A 24,620-nucleotide genomic window follows, 5' to 3' on the forward strand; every position below is an offset into this window, starting at 1 on the left:
AAACTACAATGAGATATCATCTCACACCGGTCAGAATGGCCATCATCAAAAAATCTACAAACAATAAATGCTGGAGAGGGTGTGGAGAAAAGGGAACCCTCTTGCACTGTTGGTGGGAATGTAAATTGATACAGCTACTATGGAGAACAGTATGGAGGTTCCTTAAAGAACTAAAACTACCACACTACCCAGCAATCCCACTACTGGGCATATACCCTGAGGAAACCATAATTCAAAAAGATATATGCACCACAATGTTCATTGCAACACTAAATTTCCAATAGCCAGGACATGGAAGCAACCTAAGTGTCCATCAACAGATGAAAGGATAAAGAAGATGTGGCACATATATACAATGGAATATTACTCAGCCATAAAAAGGAACGAAACTGAGTTATTTGTAGTGAGGTGGATGGACCTAGAGACTGTCATACAGAGTGAAGTAAGCCAGAAAGAGAAAAACAAATACTGTATGCTAACACATATATATGGAATCTTAAAAAAAAAAAGGTCATGAAGAACCTAGGGGCAAGATGGGAATAAAGACGCAGACCTACCAGAGGATGGACTTGAGGATATGGGGAGGGGGAAGGGTAAGCTGGGACAAAGTGAGAGAGTGGCATGGACATATATACACTATCAAATGTAAAATAGCTAGCTAGTGGGAAGTAGCCGCATAGCACAGGGAGATTAGCTCAGTGCCTTGGACCACTTAGATGGGTGGGATAGGGAGGGTGGGAGGGAGAGAGATGCAAGAGGGAAGAGATATGGGGATATATGTATATGTATAACTGATTCACTTTTTTATAAAGCAGAAACTAACACACCACTGTAAAGCAATTATACTCCAATAAAGATGTTAAAAGAAAAATAAAAGATGTGGTATATATATACACAATGGAATATTACTCAGCCATAAAGAATGAAATTCTGCCATTTGCAGCAACATAGATGGACCTAGAGATTATCATACTAAATAAAGTCAGACAGAGAAAGATAAATACCATATAAAATCATGCAGAATATAAAAAATGATACAAATGAACTTATTTACAAAACAGGAACAGAGTCACAGACATAGAAAACAGTCTTATGGTTCCCAAAGTTGAAGAGAGTAGAAAGGAATAAATTAAGAGTCTGGGATTAACAGATACACACTACTATATATAAAATAGATAAACAACAAGGTCCCACTGTATAGCACAGGGAACCATATTTAATATCTTATAATAACCTATAATGGAAAAGAATCTGAAAAAAGAATATGTGTGTGTGTGTGTATATATATATATATATGCATAACTGAATCACTTTGCTGAACATCTGAAACTAACACAACATTGTAAATCAACTATGCTTCAATAAAGAGTAAAGTAAATAAAAAAAGAAACATGGTGAAAAAGAGGGACAAGAGATCCCCTCCCCCTTTCCATCACCCCAGGGATGAGAAGATGCAAAGAAGTTGGTGAGGAAGTGAAATATGAGGATCCGTGATAAAGGGACCAGCACGGAAGTCTGGAAGCACTATGTCTCAGGGTCCTCAAGTCACCTGTGTGACTCACTAAAAGCATGTGCACTCTCAGATGCTCCTGCAGCCTGGGGTGGGGGGGCGGGTGTGTGCGATGCATACAGCATAACGTGGGGGGGGGGTGTCTGTCTGCCCGCTTGTCTGCGGTCAGTGAGGGAGAATGTAAGGGTGCTGGGGTGATGGCAGAGGAGGAAGAACAAAGAATTCTTTTCTAGCTCTTTGAAAAACTTCACACCAGGTAAATGTGGGATAAAGAAATTCATATTTTTTTGAACAGACTAAACTTTAATCTGTTCATTAAATATTTATTCCTAGAGTGCACCTTACTAGAAATACTTTCGAAAAATTCCTTTTTGGGAATTGTGAGCTGAGCTAGTTGAAGAGCTACATAAGATTATCACATGAGTCTCTTTTTATATTTTTCCCCCAAAATGTATTGCCAGTGAATTTACCAAACTTACGTGTATCTGGCAACAAGAGGTTGCAGTATTATATAATTATTATAATTATAGTATTATTATTATAGTCAATAGATACTTATTAAATCTATTATAATAATTACTTGATAATGAGCATGGTTTAGATTCTTTCTGACGATCCATGAAGCGCTTTCGCCTTTGCCATGAGGCCCCTGGGATCAGATTTTGAACACTGAGCACTGGGAAAGACCAGAAATGGGGTCTGCACTCAAGAATTTACATTCATCTCAGGAAATATGCAGACACTGCTCTTGGGGGAGAAAATCCTGTTTGTTTTCTTATTTGTCTCTCTCATAAAACTAGACTGCAGGGAGAATTTTGGCTAGTTGGATTTCTGAGGAATGCATTTTATCATATGGACTTAGAAGCTTCTGCACATCATACTCTGTTTGCCTGTGGTTGCTTCTCATCTCAAGCTGGAACTACTTAAGAGTTCTTTCCCCCAAGTTACTACACTATATGGGAGGCAGTCTCCTCTAAATGAATGAATTCACGGTCATCTTGGTATTTTATGAGATTACCAAAACCAATTTGACTTTGGCCCTAGGCACGTAAAAAGCAAAAAACAATAATGATGTCACGGGAAAAGGTGCTTTTCCTGTTTCTAAGAAAGCTCCCGTGGATATGACTACCAATGAGACAAAAGTAAAGGAAAAGACTCTGCCTTGAGAAAAAAGATCCAAAATTTCCAAACAGGTCATGTTCCTTGTTGTGATTTTAAAAGCATTTCCTTTTTTCTTTGCTATGTTGAGGTATGGTCTGTTCAAAACAAACAACAGATGCATTTTACAAGCTGTATCTTCTTTAAAAGCACAGCAGAAACTTACTTTCCAGAAGAGCTCCACACCCCTATATTAGTTGAATACTTAGCAACATTGAACACTGAAGAGGTCGAGCCTACCCTGGGTGACTAATGGGTTCCAATTAGAAAACCAGGAATGCAATTGAGCATACTGCTGAGGACACGTATATTTAGAAAGTTAAATTCACAAATAAAAACAAACATATTTTAGATAGTTCTGAAATAGGACTAATTACCCAAACCAATACGGTAGAGAGTTTTTACACCCAGGATGGTTTGTATTTGTAATCTCTCCTCCCACGTTCAAATCTTAAAATCCCTGAACCATCAGAGTACTTGGTCACACTGCTTTGGTTATAAAGTAAAACTGTATATTTCCCACTCCCAAAGTAGAGAGGCCCTAGGGTTGGGGCTGATTTGAATGCGAATGAATTAGGTCACCCTCAAAAGGCTGTCACCAGAAATCAGAGTAAGTGGATTTCTTATAACACTTCATAGATTTAGGGTGACTGTATTACTGACTCAGCATACAGAGGCAATACCTATATAACAAGGGCATTTTTCTGGAACCACTATTTTTTTTCCCCCAAGGCCGTGTAACATTTTCTCCTGGCAAACTATTAGAGTTTATAGAATGCTGTGGTTCTGTAACTGGGACTGTTCATCAATCAAACTGCTTTTTGAAGCAGAGCTTATAATTTTTATTCATGACACTTAGGTAAGTTACTGAGACGAGTTATATCTAGGACAACTCAGATACCCACTTTGAAAAAAGAACCAAGATTTGGGGTTTTGTTTTCCAATTATACTCAGGACATACCAGGCTTAATCATACTTTGCAGAGTGAGGACTGAAATGCCTAATTGGCTGTAACTACGCAAACTGAGGCCTTTTGATTCATCAAGCCAACCAGCTTTTAGTTTCTGACATCAAAATTTATACCCTCCATGAAGAAAAACAAGGCCATGGCTACATAACATTAAGGCAACACACAATTAACAACACTTTGTTCTAATTATCTCTGAGCACAATTAATGTCGGCCCAATGGTTCATTTTTCTTCTTTGAGAGCTCTCCGAATATTTATGGAGATTAGGCCTTGATGCATTGGCTTTCTCTAAGATCTGGGGTTTTCTTACAAGCTCCCACACAGATCTGAGCAGGGCAAAGTAGCATATTCATGCAGATTAATTCTTGACATATTGGCTTTTTCTAACACCTGAGGGGTTTATAACAAGCTTCCACTCAAATCAGGCCCTGGCCAGGCAATGCGGTCACAGGTCCCCTAACACTGTAGCCTACTGCCCGACACTGAGGATTTTTTCCTTCCCTTCAGCAGTTAGTCATAACTGCTAAAAGGTTATGTCTTGATTGAACAAGCTTCCAGGAGTTGGAAGGCCAAAAGGGCTGCTGTAAAACAGCAATGCAGATGCTACCAAAAACCCAAGGTAAGAGGACAGCCCAGATGCCTATTATTGGGAAACTTAAATTGCAGACAAGTTCCGTTTCCTCACATCAGTAGTGAAGAGACAGCAGCAAGACAACGCGCGCTGATCAAAGGCTTTGGTGATTGGTACAACTTTAATTTCTGGAAGGCACATATTTTTTTCTACACTCCAAAGGAGTCGGTGGGGACCTAAGCTTTAAAGTCATAAATATTCTCTCCTTGGCCCAGGCCTGTTTGCAGCCTCGCTCGGAGTGTTTGTTTGGCTGTATTATTTTACGCTCTAAAGATGGGCTGAGCCACATGGGGAGCGGTAGCTCCAGGGCACTGCGGAAATTCAAGGGGCTGTTAGTTAAGACCATCTCTAAACAGACTGGAGGTTTGATTAGACACTCCATGAATTTTTTAAATAAACACTGTTAGCTCTTAATACACATGGGTTGGATAGATGGGTATCTCCACACACTGGCAATGCCAGGACAGGCCCAGCCTTTCAATCTGATTTCTGGAAGAATGTACCCTGGGCTCTGGGCAGGCCTGTGTCCTAATGGCTGCTTGATGCTGTTTCAGGCTTTGCTGCTTTTATCCAGGCAACTCCCTCTGCCTTTCTTCAAAATGTTTGCCTAGAAAATGTTCACAATGCCTCAAAGACTCAGTTCAAATGGCACATTATCTGCTGGCCTTCTCCTGAAAGAATCCAGTTAGGTACTTCTATCTCAGTGTTCCATTGACACTTGGACATACTTTTTTTAATTTTTAAAAATGTTAATGTTTATTATTTTTATTAATCAAATTAGTATATTTTTGCCTTCCTTCCAACAATGTGTCTCAAGGGCAGAGACAATGTTCCATGCATCTTTGTGACTCCAGCATCCAGCAGCAGCCCAGGCCTAGAGATGTCAAAGTAGGGAGAGAAGGAGTGGGGAAGAGACAGACAGACAGAGACAGAGAGAGGCAGAGAGGGAGAGAGAGGCAGAAACAGAGAGAGAGAGAGAGGGAATGAGAAAAAAGAGAAGACACCAGAGAAGAAAAAGACAGTATCTAAGTAGCAACCTATGTTTCTCAGTGGTATTTAAGCAATGCTGACATTTAAATAATGAAAACCCAAGAACTTTGCCAAATCCTGGAAATGATGTCAGTTGTGGTGTGCCACCCTCCAATGTCCAGCATGGGAGCACGTGCCAATGACATCCTCCTCTGGAAGCTAGGAGCTTGGATGGAACTACCGGGAGAGAGAAACAACCTTTCAGTGGTTTTGCTGATGCAGTGGGAGCCAAGGCTTGGAAGCTTCTGGTTGCCGTCTTCGCCAGCACATGGAGAGGGCCTGCCCAGGAATGAAACCAACTTCCAGGACAGAAAGGCTGGGAGAAGGGAAAAGCTCCCTGACGTGGTCTGGCCCCCTGCACTCATCCATGCCTTCATCCATGGTTACAGCTCGGTTACTAGTTTAAGTCAGTCTGAGTAGGGACGCTATGACTTACAGCTGGAGGAGTGATCACAAATAGAGTACCCTGAAAGAAGAGCAGGATTGCCTGCGCTGTCGTTTTCCCAAGAAATCAGATCTCCAAAACTGTTTCAGCGACCCACGGACCCTCCCATCACGGTATCCGACGCTGAGCAACACGGTGGCTCCATGGAGGGTGGGCTGGGCGCTTTTCCCCAGCTGTGCTGCCCCATCAGAGCCATTTCTGGGATCCTTAATTTTGGAGAGCCACTGCTTCACTTAAATGGACATGAAGAAATCTATCTGCATAGCTGTATAACCTTGTGAAAAGAAGAGTCATGCTGTAAATATTCTATTAAAATATGTGTGTATAAAGGCTTACATACCAGGACACGCATCACCACATTATAATAATGAAAAAGTATCAACAACCTAAGTAGCCAACAGAAAGTGATGAAATAAATGATACTCAGCATCCATTTGATACATTTCTACATGGCCATCAAATCATATTTTAAGGATCACTGAATAACATGGGGAATATTTTTGATACATTACACAAAAGAGCAAGCTACTATCTGTATAAAGCGACATTTTATGATTTCCTAGTTTGATTAAGTAGAGCAGAGAAAAAAAGACTGAAAATATATGCACTAAAATGTTATTAGCAGATATTTCTGATTGGTATAATTACAATTTATCCATTTCCTTACATTTTCCTAATTTTCTATAATGTGTCTATTGACTACCTTTATAATCAGAAATTTACTAGTACAAAGTTACATACTGGCATAGGAAGGGATTTTTTTTTTTTATACTTCAAGCCTGTTTACCAAAGAGGAGTTTTTGTCTCTAATCCTAAGTTAGTGATTGTTGCTAAGTGACCCACAGTTGGAGACAAATTAATCAGGAGAAAGATGTACACCGGATGCCTTAAGACGGGGATGTCTGGAGCTACCTGTCAGCAAGCTGTCACAGAATCTAAAGATTAGAAGGAAACAGGGATTTCTACTCAGACAATCACCAGCATGCTGCTTTATAACTTTTAAAATTTCTTTTTATATTGTCTGAGGATAGGAGAGGATAAAACTGAGAGGAAGAGGAAGGTAAGAACTTGAAGCCAATCAGGAGGGCTATGCAACAGACTGTTTCTCTCATCAGCAAAGAGCCAAGGCCAATTCTGGGCATTTCAAACCCACGGCCATGGCACAGGAGCCATCAAAGGGCAGGCTAGAAGCCACGTCTGAGCACTTTTGATTATAAACTTTCCTCAGGCTCAAAAGTTCTCTGGCATTGGGCACACGTGGGAAGGGCTTCTGCACCTAGGTTTGAAGATTCAGGGAAAGTTCTACTCATGACTGGGGACACAAAGATAGGTTAGATTAAAGAGTGGTTGAGACCAATGAAACTGTATTGGGTTTGGTACTGAACTGGACCTAAGGTGTTTGAAGAGCTTTCAATATCACTCTAAAAGCTGTATCGGTGGTTCTCAATTCTGTCTGTGCATCTGAATCACCCTCGGCGTTTTGTAAAAGCACAGATGTTTAGTTCCCATCTTAGACTTAAAAGACTTGGAATTTCCTGAGTTGTCTCATAGGCATCTGACTTCAGAAGCTCTGTTTCTGCATAGGTTTCATCCCTCTTGTCTGCTTGCAGATTTCACTGTTACATTTATATTTCTTGCTCCTGCATGGTGGATTTCACCCTTTCCACTGGATGGTTCCCACGGGCGCACCAGCATGCCCTAATGTCACCTGTCTTTTTCCAAGAGCTCCTCTTGTATGATGTCTCTCTTCAGCTATGACTCTCCCCCACGTTGGCTGCACTTCACAGGAAAACTAAGAAGAGCTGTCTGTCTCCATGATATCTCCATGTCCTTACCTTCCTACCCACTCAATCAGAAACTGTTGTTATCAAGCTTTTAGCTAACCTATCCCTCACCAGAGCTGGAGAGGATTTCCGTTTCCTCTTGCTATTCTCTCCTCAGCATTCAACAAGGCTGCCCTTGGAACACGTTCTTCTTTAGGCTTCCATGACCCTTCATCTTTCTGATTTTCCTCCTACCACACTAGCTGCTGTTTCCCAGTCTCACTTGCGAGCTCCTCTTCCTCTGCTGGACCTCCAAGAAAGGGGTGCCCCAGGGCTCTGTCTTCTGCCTCCTTAAGATCCACCTTTACACGTACTTCTGATACGACCTTATTAAATCCTACAATATAGAATGTCATCTACATGCTGATGACTTTCAAAGCCATATCTCTAGCCCTGACCTTGGCTTTGGATATCCAACTGCCTATCGAACACGATCACTTGAATGGTTAATAAGCATCTCAACTCAACGTGGACACAACAGATTGGTGATTCTACATTCCTTCCCCCAAGTCACCTCTCCTCCTAGCGTTGCCTCTCTCAGAAATTTGGAACAACCCTATATTCAGCTGCTAAGGTCAAAAACCTAAGAGTCATCCTTATTTCTCATTTTCTCTTATAGTCTACATCCAATCCTTCAGTAATTCCAATAGGTTTTACTTCTAAAATATGTTCTTCCTTGACCATTTCTTGCCAGCATAGCATAGTGAAACCATACAACTGGAAGTCAAATTCTGACTCTCACACTTAACATGACCTTAGCCAAGTTACCCAACTTGTCTGGGGCTCAGTTTCCTAATCTGTAAAATGGGGATGATAATAATAATCCTATGTGCCTCACTCCACAGGGTTGTTATGAGATTAAAATAGTGTGTGTGTGTTTGCACATGTGTATATATGTGCTTAGGTGTGAATGTCATCATTGTTATTCCCCACTAGTTCAATGATATTACTATATAGTTTTATTATTTTTATTCCCTGGTAGTCCTATGTACCTACCCTAGATAGGTCTAAGGGCATGTTTTGTCAGGAATCTGAAACAACCTCCTACCTGGTTTTCCGGTCTCTACCTCTGTCCCACTATTAGCCCTCAAACCAGCAAGAATCGTCTTTCTAAAGCACAAGTCAGATCACGCTACTTCCCTAGTTAAAAAAATTTTACTGGCTTCCCTTTACATGTATCATTATGTTCAAAGTCTTTACTGTGACTGTGACCTAGAAGGCTTTACAGGGTCTAGCCTCTGTCTACCTCTCTGAACTCAATTTCCTTCCAGTTTTCAAATCTTATACCTTATTTCCCCAGGACAAAGTTCTTACTTCTGTTTCTCTAAATGGCCAAGCTTTCTACCATCTCTGGGCTTTCACACTTGCAGTTTCTTCTTGTTCTTCTTCCAGATCCTCACACAGCCATCTCCTTTTTTTCCTTTTCTTTCTTTTTTTTTTTAATGCTTGAGTATTTATTTTCTAAAATTAGTAAAACTGCCTCTTTTTAAAGTAGGAGTTGGGTATGGGGAATTGCCTATGAAATGACAGAAAACATTATTACAAATGGCATACCAGCCTTAAAGAGTTGAGGTTTCCTTTTTGAGGCATTAGATAAACTTGAATAAACATACACAGTAAAGGAATGAGCTGGACTGTGTGGGATAATTCTTAAGAAATTAGGGGTCAGCACTCCCTTTTTTAAAAAATAAATATTTATTTATTTTTGGCTGTGTTGGGTTTTTGTTGCTGCGTGCGGCTTTCTCTAGTTAAAGTGAGCGGGGGCTGCTCTTCACTGCCGTGCACAGCCTTCTCATTGTGTTTGGCTTCTCTTGTTGTGGAGCACCGGCTCTAGGCGTGTGGGTTTCAGTAGCTGTGGCATGCGGGCTCAGTAGTTGTGGCTTGCGGGCTCTTGAGCGCAGGCTCTGTAGCTGTGGCACACGGGCTTAGTTGCTCCGCGGCATGTGGGATCTTCCTGGACCAGGGCTCGAACCCGTGTCCCCTGCATTGGCAGGCGGATTCTTAACCACTGTGCCACCGGAGAAGTTCCATGTCTCCTTTTTATTATTTATATCACCTCCACATGGCCCGATTTGAGAAGCCATTGTAGATAAGTACCTCTCCTGTTTCCATCCCAGGCTCTCTACTACTATATCACCTCATTTTTTTCTTATTCAGAGGGTCTTATTTGTCTATTCATTTCTTTTTTGCTTATTTATTATTTTATTTAAGTATGTACATCTGTCTCATTCTGTGGGGTTGAGGACCATAAAAATGATCAAATCCCAGTGTCTAGAACAGCATTTGGTCCATAGAAGGCATTCAATAGATATCTACTGACTACATACTCAACATATAATTGTGGTGTGCGGCCAGATTTGAGAAATACTATTTTAAACTACTTCATTTTAAACAGGAGTTACCAATGAACAAGAATGCTTACCATTAGCACTTTAATTGTCCTATTCTCATGGAAAGTATAACTGAGTCGAGAAAGCTGTTATTCACTTTAACACATTTAAGTGCCATATTTTTTTCTGCATAAATTAAATCTTTCCTATAAGAAGCCAAGTTCTTCTGACCTTGAGTCTGTAGCTAAGGCTTTAGAAAGTACCTGGAGGCTCAGAACGCCCAGGTGGTCTCAGGCCAGTACTCCTCCTGACTAGAGTCTGGGAATCAGAGATGTGATGGGAGTTGACAGTGAGCAAAGGGATGTCCAGCTTGATTTCTAGTCAGGTGTGAAGTTGGTTAATGCAGCGGTCCCCAACCCTTTTGGCACCGGGGACCAGTTTCATGGAAGACAATTTTTCCATGGACGGGGGGTGGGGGGGTGAGGGGAATGGTTCCGGTGGTAATGTGAGTGACACAGAGCGCCAGATGAAGCTCGCCTGCCGCTCACCTCCTGCTGTGCGGCCCGCTTCCTAACAGGCCACGGACTGATAACCTGTCCTCTGCCTGGGGGTTGGGGACCCCTGGCTTAATGCATTGAGAGAAAGGGCTGGTTGGTGTGTGGGGAGGCGGTCTAGAGACGAGCGATCATGTATTTCAAGGAGCATGCCAAGAGCAAACCTGGGACTTGAGGCCAAAGCCCAGGCGTAGAGAACAGGGAAGGTGCAAAGTCAAATCAATGGACTGTGGAGGTCAAGTCTGGGAAGATCCTTTAAATCAGTGGTCTGGGATGGGGTGGGAAAAAAGGAGTGGTCTGTGACACAGGGGCCTGTGACATGGCGGTGCTGTGCCTTTGAAAATGGTGAGGTCTATTTTGAGAAAGCAGTCTCTGAGACAGCAGCCATGGAAGTCTAAACTTTTCTAAAAAACAGAATACAACACACCTAGCACTTAAGAGTTACAGAAAACAAGCAGCATCCAGATCGCCCACGTGGTCCTTACGGCACAGACATAAAATACACCAAATGGTTTCTCCACCAGGCATCAGGACCCTAAACAAAAATTATAATTTACACCCGGGGGAAGCAGTTGCTGGATGGTGAGGGTGAGTGTCCTACTCCTCTTCATGAATGACTTACAATTGCTAAAACCAAGGCACTGAGAAAACAGCTGCTAAGAGGAGAAAGAAAATGTGTGAAATCTATGTGTATATGAAATTATTTTGAACTGCTGGCCCAGGGTTTTTTTTTTTTTTTTTGGAAGGTAAATGTCTTATTTAGCAAAATACCTTGATGAGCCAGGGAATGGCGTGGAATGAGACCATGAATGGGGTGTAGGGACCAATAAAGCTCTATGTAATAAAATGGTAAGGAACAAGGCTGTGGAGAGGGAGTGAGCAGGAAAGCACTACCTAGGCTGTATGGCAGGAGGCTGGGAATTGAGGAGAAGGGGCTAATGAGGAATGCCCAGCAGCTGAAGGGCTTGCAGGCAGAGCCATCTAAAGGCCAAGAGCAAAGCCCTTAGCCTTGGGGATATTATGCACAACCACATGTCCTTTGTGGGGTTGGATTTTAGGATAAGTAGGTAAAGTGGATTCTGTTTCACATGAGATTGTTTCTGAAAGGAGAAGAAAGGGGGACTGAAAGTTGAGTGGGGTAGGAACTCGGCCCCAGGAATGACCACAGGAGGGAACGACACTGGGGTGGGATTGGTGGTGGGGATGGGAGCCCTAGACTTTCCTCAGGTTGGGGGATCTGATGCTTGGACAACATATACTTAATTCTCAAAGTCAGGGACCGCTCAGCTATAATCTAAGCTGTTTTATTTTTTTTTAATTTATTTTATTGGAGATTCAAGATGGCGGAGGAGTAGGTGGACGTGGAGTTCATCTCTCTCCATGGATGCATCAGGAATACATCGACAGATGCAACAATTCTCACAGAACAGTGGCTGAAAACCAGCAGAAGACCTTGGACAACAGAAAGGACTATAAAGATCCCTGCATAACTGGGTAGGACGGAAAAAAGAAGGGAGAAGGAGGAGGAGAGGAAGCAGGACGGGACCTGCACCCCGGTGCAGGGGAGCTGAAGCAGAGGAGAGATTCCTGAATTCGAGGAAACCCCCTCTCCAACTGGGAAATTGACTGGGACAAAAGGGAAGCATTTGAGGCTGTCAGAAGAGGGTGAAGCAGCCAATCTGTGGCAGACAGGACAGAGTGAGAAACACAGAGACGGTCTGTACCGCGGCCCTACATCCCTGGACGGGGATGTGTGTTCACAGGTGTGCAAGGGGGCGGGGGAGCTGGTGCATGGGGAGTGGAGAACAGGCCCAGAGCGAGAACTGCTGTTGGCTGTGGGGAGACGGACCGAGGGGACAGGAGGGAGGAAATCCGCAGCAGGGAATGCTACAGAGGAAGACTGGACTGCCATGGAAGCAGGGCGCTACTGCTGAGTCACACACAGGGGGAGGAGCCGCTATTGTAATCTCTCTCTCCCCACACGCTGGCGCCTGCCAACGACAATAAAAGAAGCCTGCTCAGGGCTGGCTCTCATGTGCCAGCTGCCGAGCAATAAAAGAAAGCTCCCTCAGAGGTGGCCCTAATGTGGGCAATAAAAAAAAAAAGCCCTTTCAGGGTTGGCCCTTGTGCACCTGCTGCCAGGCACCAGAAAAACCCCAGCCAGGGCTGGCCCTCATGTGCCTTATGCCGAACACCAGAAAAGGCCCTCACTAGGGCCATATCTCTTGTGCCCCGTGGCCGCCGCTTCCCTGCGCATTTGGCGCTACCAAGACTCCCGCGATCCAAACAGTCATACCACCTCTGTGCCCGGTCCTCACAAGGGCAGACCCAAGAGCTCCAAGGCAGCCTCAGGACCAGACTCCTGTGGGTGGACCACACGCAGAGGTGGGGGTAAAACCAAAGCTGAACCCCAGGGATGGGGTGACTAAGAAAGAAGATCGAAAATCTTTCCATCAGCTGTACAAGCTGCATATTAAATCCCACGATCAGCTAGGTAGACCCTGTGTCTATGGAATATCTGAGTACACAATGAGTGTTCCCACAAATGAAAACAGTCTAGCTCTGGCAGCTGTGGACTTTGGGGGCAGCACACGTAGGAACTGGGCCAGATCAGAGTCTGAGGGGTCACCACAGGGCCCACAGCAGGTCCAGAGACCAGCCCAGAGGCAGAGGAGGGCATCCTGGGGAGGCGGAGGAGGGCTGTGGCTAACAGCGTGTGCAAGGACACTTACAGTGTAGACCCCAGGGAAACATAATTATTACTATTAATTTTATTATGTTTTGATTCATTCTGTTGTTGGGTCTATTTTTTTTTTTGGTTTCTTTCTTTTTCTGTCTTTCTTTGTCGTTTTAGTTTTTTTTTTTTTTTAGTCTTTTGGGATCTCTGTGTTTTATAACATATTTTTATTTTTTAGTTTTACTTTTTTTTTTTAATACATTTCCATTTTTACTTTGCTTTTCTGTTGTTCTGTGTTCTTTTCCCTTATTTTTTCTTCCTATTTTTTTACATAAAAATATATATATCTATGTGTATATATATATATATATTTGTTTCCATTTCTACTTTGCCTTTCTGTTGTCCTGTGTTTTTTCCCTTTTTATGTTATTTTATTATTTTTTAAATCATTTTTATTGGTTGTTCTGTTTCCTTGCTTTATTCTTCAGCTGGCACACTGCTTTTCTTTTGTTCTTAGGTTGTGTGTTTTTGTTAGTTTTAATCCTAATTGTTTGATTTCATTTTTGAGTTCTTCTATTTGTCTAGTTGTTCTTTTACTTTTTGTTTTATTTGGCTCTGTTTTTGTTTCTTTTATGTCTGTGTGTTTCCTTGTTTCTGGTTTTGTTTGTTTGATTTTGTTTTTACCATTTCTTCAGGGTTTTGTCTTTTTTTTTCTTTAATATACTTTCTTTTTTTATTTTTTGTAGTTCTGTTTCTACGTTGCTTTTCTGTTGTTCTGTGTTCTTTCTCCTTTCTCTTTTTCTTTTTTTTAAAATAACATCTCTGGCAGTTTGTTTTGTTTCTTTGCTTCATTCTCCAGTTGGCACTCTGCTTTGGTTCTGTTTTTTGGTTTTTGGTTTTTGTCAGCTTTCTTCTTAATTGTTTGATTTCGTTCTTGGGTTCCTTTGTTTCTCTGGTTGTTCTCTTGCTTTTTGTTTTATTTGGTTCTGTTTTTGTTTCTTTTGTGTGAGTACGTGTTTCCTTGTTCTGTTTCTGTTTGATTTTACTTTTTACCATTTGTCAGGGGTTTTGTTAGTCTTTTTTTTTTTTTTTTTAATCCCATTTATTGCTGGGACAAGTGACTTGCGGGGTCTTGGTCCCTTGACCACAAGTCGGGCCTGAGGCTCTGGAGTGGGAGCACCAAGTCCAGGATGCTGGACCACTAGAGAATCCCCGGCCCCAGGGAAGATTAATCGCCGAGAGCTCTCATGGAGGCCTCTACCTGAATCCAAGACCTGGCTCCACCCACCTGGCAGCAGCTCCCAGTGCCAGACGCCTCACACCAAACAACAAACAAGACAAGAACACAAACCCACCCATCAGCACACAGACTTCTTAATATCATACTAAGCTCACAGACACCCCAAAACACACCACCTGACATGGCCCTGCTCATCAGAGGGAAAACACTCAGCTCCACCGACCAGAACGCAGGCACTGGTCCTTCCCATCAGGAAGCCTACACAAGACACTGGACCAACCCCACCACTGGGGGCAGAGAACAGAAGCAAAAGGAACTAAAACCCTGTACCCTAGGGAAAGGAGACCTCAAATACTCTAAATTAGACAAAATGAGAAGACAGAGAAATATCCTACATGCAAAAGAGCAAGATAAAAACCCATAAGACAGAAAAAATGAAGAAGAAATAGGCAAACTACCTGAAAAAGAATTCAGAGTAATGATAGTAAGTATGATCCAAAATCTTGGAAATAGAATGGAGAAAAGACAAGAAATGTTTAACAAGAACCTAGAACGAAAGAGCAAACAAACAGTAATGAACAACACAATAACTGAAATTAAAAATACTCTAAAAGGAATCAGTAGTAGAATAACTGAGGCAGAAGAACGGATAAGTGAGCTGGAAGATCGAATGGTGGAGATAACTGTGGCAAAGCAGAACAAAGAAAAAAGAATCAAGAGAATGGAGGACAGTTTCAGAGACCTCTGGGACAGCATTAAGCGCACCAACATTCAAATTATAGGGGTCCCAGAAGAAGAAGAAAAAAAGAAAGTGTCTGAGAAAATATTTGAAGGGATTATAGTTGAAAACTTCCCCAAGATGGGAAAGGAAATAGTCAATCAAGTCCAGGAAGCGCAGAGAGTCCCATATAGGATAAATCCAAGGAGAAACACTCCAAGACACATATAAATCAAACTAACAAAAAGTAAACACAAAGAAAAAATATTAAAAGCAGCAAGGGAAAAGCAACAAATACCATACAAGGGAGTCCCCATAAGGTTAACAGCTGATCTTTCAGCAGAAATTCTACAGGCCAGAAAGGAGTGCAAGATATATTTAAAGTAATGAAAGGGAAAATCCTACAACCAAGATTACTCTGCCCAGCAAGGATCTCATTCAGATTCGATGGAGAAATTAAAACCTTTACAGACAAGCAAAAGTTAAGAGAATTCAGCACCACCAAACCAGCTTTACAACAAATGCTAAAGGAACCTCTCTAGGCAGGAAACACAAGAGAAGGAAAGGACTTACAAAAACAAATGCAAAACAATTAAGAAAATGGTAATAGGAACATACATATCAATAATTACCTTAAATGTAAATGGATGAAGTGCCCCAAGCAAAATACACAGACTGGCTGAATGGATACAAAACCAAGACCCATATATATATGCTGTCTACAAGAGACCCACTTCAGACCTAGGGACACATACAGACTGAAAGTGAGGGGATGGAGAAAGATATTCCATGCAAATGGAAATCAAAAGAAAGCTGGAGTAGCAATACTCAGACAAAATAGACTTTAAAATAAAGACTATTACAAGAGACAAGGATATATAATGATCAAGGGATCAATCCAAGAAGAAGATATAACAATAGTAAATATCTATGCACCCAACAGAGGCGCACCTCAATACATAAGGAAAATGCTAACAGCCATAAAAGGGGAAATTGACAGTAACACAATAATAGTAGGGGACTTTAACACTGCAATTTCACCAATGGACAGATCATCCAAAATGAAAATAAATAAGGAAACACAAGCTTTAAATGATACATTAAACAAGATGGGCTTAATTGATATTTATAGGACATTCCATCCAAAAACAACAGAATACACTTTCTTCTCAAGTGCTCATGGAACATTCTCCAGGATAAATTATATATTGGGTCACAAATCAAGCCTCGGTAAATTTAAGAAAATTGAAGTTGTACCAAGTAACTTTTCCAACCACAACACTATGAGAATAGATACAAATTACAGGAAAAAATCTGTAAAAAAATACAAACACATGGAAAATAAATAATACGCTACTAAATAACCAAGAGATCACTGAAGAAATCAAAGAGGAAATCAAAAAATACCTAGAAACAAATGACAATGAAAACATGACAACCCAAAACCTATGGGATGCAGCAAAAGCAGTTCTAAGTCAGAAGTTTACAGCAATACAATCCTACCTCAAGAAATAAGAAACATCTCAAATAAACAACCTAAACTTACACCTAATGCAATTAGAGAAACAAGGACAAAAAGAAAAAAGCCTAAAGTTAGCAGAAGGAAAGAAATCATAAAGATGAGATGAGAAATTAATGAAAAAGAAATGAAGGAAAAAATAGCTAAGATCAATAAAACTAAAAGCTGGTTCTTTGAGAAGATAAACAAAATTGACAAACCATTAGCCAGACTCATCAGGAAAAAAAGGGAGAAGACGCAAATCAACAGAATTAGAAATGAAAAAGGAGAAGTAACAACTTACACCACAGAAATAGAAAGGATCACGAGAGACTACTACAAGCAACTATATGCCAATAAAACAGAAAACCTGGAAGAACTGGACCAATTCTTAGAAAAGTACAACCTTCCAAGACTGAACCAGGAAGAAATAGAAAACAAGAAGAGATGAATCATAAGCACTGAAATTGAAACTGTGATTAAAAATCCTCCAACAAACAAAATCCCAGGGCCTGATGGCTTCACAGGCGAACTCTGTCAAATATTTAGAGAAGAGCTAACACCGATCCTTCTCAAACTCTTCCAAAATATAGCAGAGGGAGGAACACTCCCAAAAGCATTCTACGAAGCCACCATCATCCTGACATGAAAACCAGACAAAGATGTCACAAAGAAAGAAAACTACAGGCCAATATCACTGATGAACATAGATGCAAAAATCATCAACAAAATACTAGCAAAAGAATCCAACAGCACATTAAAAGGATCATACACCATGATCAAGTGGGGTTTATCCCAAGAATGCAAGGATTCTTCAATATATGCAAATCAGTCAATGTGATACACCACATTAACAAACTGAAGGATAAAAACCATATGATAATCTCAATAGATGCAGAAAAAACTTCTATCAAACTTTAACACCCATTTATGATAAAAACTCTCCAGAAAGTAGGCATAGAGGGAACTTACTAAACATAATAAAAGCATATATGACAAACCCACAGCCAACATCATTCTCATTGGTGAAAAACTGAAAGCATTTCCTCTAAGATCAGGAACAAGACAAGGGTGCCCAGTCTCACCACTATTATTCAACATAGTTTTGGAAGTTTTAGCCACAGCAGTCAGAGAAGAAAAAGAAATTAAAGGAATCCAAATTGTAAAAGAAGAAGTAAAACTGTCACTGTTTGCAGATGACATAATACTACACATAGAAAATCCTAAAGATGTCACCAGAAAACTACTAGACCTAATCAGTGAATTTGGTAAAGTAGCAAGACACAAAATTACTGCATAGAAATCTCTTGCATTCCTATACACTAACAATGAAAAATCGGAAAGAGAAATCAAGGAAATACTCCCATTCACCACTGCAACAAAATGAGTAAAATACCTAGGAATAAACCTACCTAAGGAGGCAAAAGACCTGTATGCAGAAAACTATAAGATAGTGATGAAAGAAATAAAAAACGATATAAAGAGATGGAAAGATATACCATGTTCTTGGATTGGAAGAATCAACATTGTGAAAATGAATACTACCCAAAGCAATCTACAGATTCAATGCAATCCGTATCAAATTAGCAATGGCATTTTTCACAGAACTAAAACAAAATATTTCACAATTTGTATGGAAACACAAAAGACCCCGAATAGCCAAAGCAATCTTGAGAAAGAAAAACAGAGCTGGAGGAATCAGGCACCCTGACTTCAGACTATACTACAAAGCAACAGTAATCAAGAAAGTATGGTACTGGCACAAAAACAGAAACACAGATTAATGGAACAGGATAGAAAGCCCAGAGATAAACCCATGCACATATGGTCACCTTATCTTTGACAAAGGAGGCAAGAATATACAATGGAGAAAAGACAGCCTCTTCAATAAGTGGAGTTGGGAAAACTGGACAGCTACATGTAAAAGAATGAAATTAGAACACTTCCTAACACCATACACAAAAATAAACTCAAAGTGGATGAAAGACCTAAATGTAAGGCCAGACACTATCAAACTCTTAGAGGAAAACATAGGCAGAACACTCCATGACATAAATCACAGCAAGATCCTTTTTGACCCACCTCCTAGAGAAATGGAAATAAAAACAAAAATAAACAAATGGGACCTAATGAAACTTCAAAGCTTTTGCACAGCAAAGGAAACCATAAACAAGATGAAAAGACAACCCTTAGAATGGGAGAATATATTTACAAATGAAGCAACTGACAAAGGATTAATCTCCAAAATATACAAGCAGCTCATGCAGCTCAATATCAAAAAACAAACAACCCAATCCAAAAATGGGCAGAAGACCTAAACAGACATTTCTCCAAAGAAGATATACAAATTGCCAGCAAACACATGAAAGAATGCTCAACATCACTAATCATTAGAGAAATGCAAATCAAAACTACAATGAGGTATCCCCTCACACTGGTCAGAATGGCCATCATCAAAAAATCTACAAACAATAAATGCTGGAGAGGGTGTGGAGAAAAGGGAACCCTCCTGCACTGTCGGTTGTAATGTAAATTGATACAGCCACTATGGAGAACAGTATGGAGGTTCCTTAAAAAACTAAAAATAGAACAATCCCACTACTGGGCATATACCTTGAGAAAACCATAATTCAAAAAGATGCATATACCACAATGTTCATTGAAGCACTATTTACAATTTCTAGGACATGGAAACAACCTAAATGTCCATTGACAGATGAATCAATAAAGAAGATGGTGCACATACATACAATGGAATATTACTCAGCCATAAAAGGAACGAAATTGAATTATTTGTAATGAGGTGGATGGACCTAGAGTCTGTCATACAGAGTGAAGTAAGTCAGAAAGAGAAAAACAAATACCGTATGCTAACACATATATATGGAATCTAAAAAACCGTACTGATGAACCTAGTGGCAGGGCAGGAATAAAAACGCAGACGTAGAGAACGGACTTGAGCACACAGTGGAGGAAGTTACGGTAAGCTGGGACGAAGTGAGAGAGTGGCATAGACATATATACACTACCAAATGTAAAACCGATAGGTAGTGGGAAGAAGCCACATAGCACAGGGAGATCAGCTCGGTGCTTTGTGACCACCTAGAGGGGTGAGATAGGGAGGGTGGGAGGGAGGCTCAAGAGGGAGGGGATATGGGGATATATGTATACTTATAGCTGATTCACTTTGTTGTACAGCAGAAACTAACACAACATTGTAAAGCAATTATACTCCAATAAAGATATTAAAAAAATAAAATGTATTTTATTCATGTACAGTTGATTTACAGTGTTGTGGTAATTTCTGTACAGTGAAGTGATTCAGTTACACATATATATACACACACATTCTTTTTCATATTCTTTTCCATTATGGTTTTTCACAGGATACTGAATACAGTTCTCTGTGCTATACAGTAGGACCTTGTTGTTTATCCATTCTATATATAATAGTTTGCAACTGCTAATCTCAAACTCCCAATCCATTCCTCCCTAGGCTGGTTTTGAATAACATAGTGATATTCATCAAGAACATAATATTAAAAGTAAGTTTGTGTCGCTTCTTTTCTGCACCTTCTTGGGACCTGTTTGTGGAGCAGGAATTAAGGAAATCTGTTTTCCATCACCCTGACAACCATCCCTCTCTGCTCCTACCACACCAGGGGCCAAGGGATTAAGGTACACAAATATGGTTGTTTCAAAAATACACTGATGGAAAATAGTTTTGTTTTTCTAAAATCTTGCTCTATGACATCAAAATGCACCCAAATAATTTTGAAGCATTATGGTTAATTCACCTGCAATCTTGCAAAAGAGCATTTTGTTAAAGTGTATAAATCTATGTGGGGGGTCTGTGACCAGCTGTGATTACGATCCGTCAAAAGCAGCCCTCTATCTTTTCACAGTAATTGCTAACTTATGCAAAGGATTCTATACAGAGACCACAAATAGTAAATTTTCAAAAATGAAATAAAGTAAAATGAAATTCATATGAAAATCAGATGATGTATGAGTGTGTGACATACCCCCCATACATGTGGGGTATGTCTATATGTGATACGATTTCTTTTTATTATCTGTTTAAGTAGACAACAGTGAGATTTGGGAGCAAAGAAGAGAGTTCATTTACTATTGAGCAAAGAATTTTACAGAACAAGCTATGACACTGACTAGAGGACATTAATTTAGAAAATAAAATATGTTTGTAAATTAAAATTGCGGGGCTTCATGGCATTTAGAGATATCATCTATTGCATCCAAATGATGCTGGAGGCAAGAGTTGTTGCCTCAAGTGTAAAGATCTTTGTGAAAGGAAAAAAAATAGTGCTTCTCATTTACTCAGTGAGGGTTTAAGAAACATTTGCTGCCAAAGGTATTTTTTAAATACTTTTAGCTTGATTAAATAAAATGTCCTTCACAAAGTTATCTCAGTGACAATTAGATGAACTAAAAGCAATGTGCACCGCAATCATCAACAAAACTAACAATTTAAGTATACGGTTCTAGGGAAATAAATTGTAATATCAACTCCTTCCTACTATTAAATCCAGTTAATTCAACCTCAAGACAAAGCCATCAGTTCTCAAAACTCTCAGATAACCACCTCGGTTTCCCTTGAGAAGGCTTTCCCACTTTTCATGGTGATTATATTAAAAACGCTAAAACTATGAGAACCTTTGGGGAAACAGGGGTGATTATTGGCCCTTTGCTGAAAAGGAACCATCAGTGGTTCCTTAAATTGACCTCTCTTCTGCCCCATATGTGACATAACGCACTTAAGTCACTCCTGTGTAGAGCAGCTGAAGTTTTTCATTCATATTTCTTATATTAATCATTGCATTCAGATAAATGGGGGAAAAATCATGTAAGGAAAGGCAGGAGCCTTGGAGTAGGAGGACAGAAAAGACCATATGCCAGGCACTGCCGTACAAATATTAACTCACTTAACCCTCGATACTTCCCTGTAAGGAAAGTTACTATTATCATCCCCAGTTTTGCAGTTGAGGAAACAGACACACAGAGAGCCTAATTAATTTGCCTAAGGTTTCAAAACTAGAAAATAATAGAACTGAGATTCAAACCCAACTCCAAAGTCCATAATCTTATTTATTTTGCTTCACTATTGCTGAGGAAATTAAGTAAAAATGGCATGCACCTACAGACAAGGTGGTAGGTTAGGGTTAGGGTCAGGACTGCAGAAACCTACTGTAGAAAACAAGATCTCTCGAGGTCTTATTTCTTCACATTACTGCAGGAAGTTTCAGGATTCTGTAGACACTATGGAAGAACTACATTTTTAGATACTGGTTGAAGGTCCCTTGTGCCTAGTTTAAGAAAAGGCAGGCTTACCATAGTCCTTGCTTAAAAATGATTACGTCCCAGTTCTATATGCAAACAGAACATTTACTGAAAGTAGGTAACCCAACTCATGGAAAAAGGCATCTTTGCTAGATCTTTCAGCATGTGACCTAATAACTGAAATGCTCTTTGAGGACTGCTATAAATATTCAGGAATTAACACTCTTAAGTGATGTCAAATGCCACTAAGCAATAGACCAGAGTTTTCAAACTGTTTTGGAGGACTACAGTGGTTGAAAACTCTCCTTAAAGCACCCCTTAGCTCAACTTCACCTCTATTTTTATATGTCTTACATGGTGCACTTCTGCACAAGCTTTTTTGTTTTTTGAAGAAATAGCTCTACTGCTTAAAATTACTTTTCTTACAATCACCCTTATATAGAATTCAATATTTTGTTTATTCATTCACTTATTTGATCATTAGGCATTGGGAAACAAAGCGAAATATCACATAGCCCTTCCCTCAAGGAACTTGCAATTTCAGGGAAACTGATCCAGTTTGAGGGTCAAACTGAAAGTAAAATGAATTATTGATCTATGCACTTTTTTAAGGCAGTACAATCATAGTCACTAGGTCAAGACTCTTTCAGGGTCACAAATTTTAACTCTGTGCTCATCATTGACAAAGGCATCCCAATGGGAGCTGCTAGACCCTATTAGTCTGGGAGACCTAAGAAAGGAAGATTTATATTCACTCAAAAGCGGGGCCAATACAGGAAGCAGAACACGGTTATTTTTCTGTAAACGTGTAAAAATGGTTCCATTTCTTACCTCTAGAGCCTTCAATCTTTCTAACAGCAATTTGGTCTTTTCTTTCCCCTCATCTGCACTGCTGCCTTCACTCCTTGAATCCTCATCTACCACCATGTGACGGTCTTCCAAAGCTTCCTTGTGTTTTCTCTCTTCCTCTGACAGTTTTTCCTGAAGCAAGAAAGAATTGTTGCTTTCAATAATCTCCACTGAAAAATAAGCAAGAGTTTAAGGTTGAGAAGTTTGGAACCTCCCTACTCTTTTTGCAGTCTTTCCGGGGCTGAGTTAGAGAAGGTTTTGCTAAACAAATTCTGAGTGGGGCTTATATTAGTAAACACAGTAGATAATTTTAATGAATCTTGGTGGGACAAGTCACTGAGTGACCACCACTGAATGCACATGTCCTCTGCTCTGTTGGAGAAGTGACCGAGCCCATAAAGACGGTAGGTGGAGTCATGTGGTTAATCCATTTTTATATGCAGCATGAAATTCAGCTGTGCTCTAAACTGGGGAAAAATAAGTCAACCTTGATACCTTGACTTGTGAACAGCTTAGCTCCTCAAAATAAGATCATCAAAGTCACTGGACATGCAACTATTCAATTAATTTAAGGGAAAAGTAAATATCACAAAATACTGAAATGATAATGATTTCAGAATTCTAAGCTGAAACCATTTAGTTCCTTTGGCTCACTAATGACATGGCTCTTAAGGGCCCTACAGTCCCCTTTCTAACACTCCCGGATTTGTACTAGAGCCTTGAGGCAAACATAAAATGTTATCTTGTCTTCCCTCCCGGTTTGCTGGAGGCTCCTCACTCAACCTTGTCTCTGGCAGCTCTTTGGAAGTCGAGAAGTATTAATTTGAGCCTCATGATTGGCTCTTGTTTTCAAGGGAAAAAGAAATGTCAAGAGCCTATTATATAAAAATAAAATTTCATCCATTTTTGTACATACATCAAGATACCGTGCTACAGAATCAGGTGACATCATTCCGTCACACTTTTTAATTCTAACCACAATGCTGCAGAAATCCTTGTATTAATAACAGTTGGTTGGCAACCATGTGGGCTAAACTGGATTATCAATGGTGAGAGGCTTCTTTATATTTAGCCTTAAACTAAGATCATCTGCAAATACAGAAGCACAAAAAATATGATTCTTAACCTTTAAGCACTTAAAAAATCTACTGAGAAAAGAATAGCATAAGTGGGAAAAAAAAAACAGGTTTTCAAACTGTGTTCATGAAAGTACTTTGGAAGTCCTGAAATTATTTAACTTATTTTTTGAAAATAAGATATGAAGTAAGTAAAAACGTCAATGTATATGTACACATATATAAGTATACATGTGTATGTATAGATATATGAAACACTGGAGACTACATAGAAACTTGATCCATGTTAATCTATACAGATAAACAGGTGTTAATCTGTTTCCTACAGATTTCAACATATAATTTCCATTTCTTTATATGAATGTGCAACTGACTAGGCAGGTGATAGCTCTTTATGAAATCAGGCCTGGGCAAGGCCACATACAACGTACAGGTGTGTTCACTTCTGCAGCAGGTGTAAGTTCAGCTCAGATTCATGCTCAGCAAGTTTAATGTGCAGATCCTCAGGCCGGGACAAAAATCCAGGTTATGACTGTATTTTTACAGCTTTGATTCTTTAAGGTTTGTTGAATCAGCAGACTTTCATTTCCATGATAAGAAACTTGAAATCTGCAGAGTTACCAACACAATTTTGAAATAAAGAGGTCCTCCTACTTCTCTTTCAAGATTTGGGATCACTGTAATTAAACACTAACTTGGGACAGTAAAGCAAGCTTTTAAAAAAAAATCATCTAGGGAGGGACCTTCAAGATGGCGGAGGAGTAAGACATGGAGATCACCTTCCTCCCCACAAATACATCAAAAATACATCTACA

General features: G+C 40.1%; 1 protein-coding gene across 1 annotated transcript in view; it reads right to left on the reverse strand.

The window, feature by feature from the left end:
* NCKAP5 (NCK associated protein 5) overlaps positions 1 to 24,620 on the reverse strand; it is a 953,343-nt gene that overhangs the window by 270,109 nt on the left and 658,614 nt on the right. The window contains exon 7 of the mRNA XM_036858046.1: positions 22,712 to 22,861. Within this exon, the coding sequence (XP_036713941.1) occupies positions 22,712 to 22,861 (150 nt within the window). The remainder of the gene's footprint in view (positions 1 to 22,711; positions 22,862 to 24,620) is intronic.

The sequence above is a fragment of the Balaenoptera musculus genome, chromosome 7, assembly GCF_009873245.2.
Source record: "Balaenoptera musculus isolate JJ_BM4_2016_0621 chromosome 7, mBalMus1.pri.v3, whole genome shotgun sequence".
Lineage (NCBI taxonomy): Eukaryota > Metazoa > Chordata > Mammalia > Artiodactyla > Balaenopteridae > Balaenoptera > Balaenoptera musculus.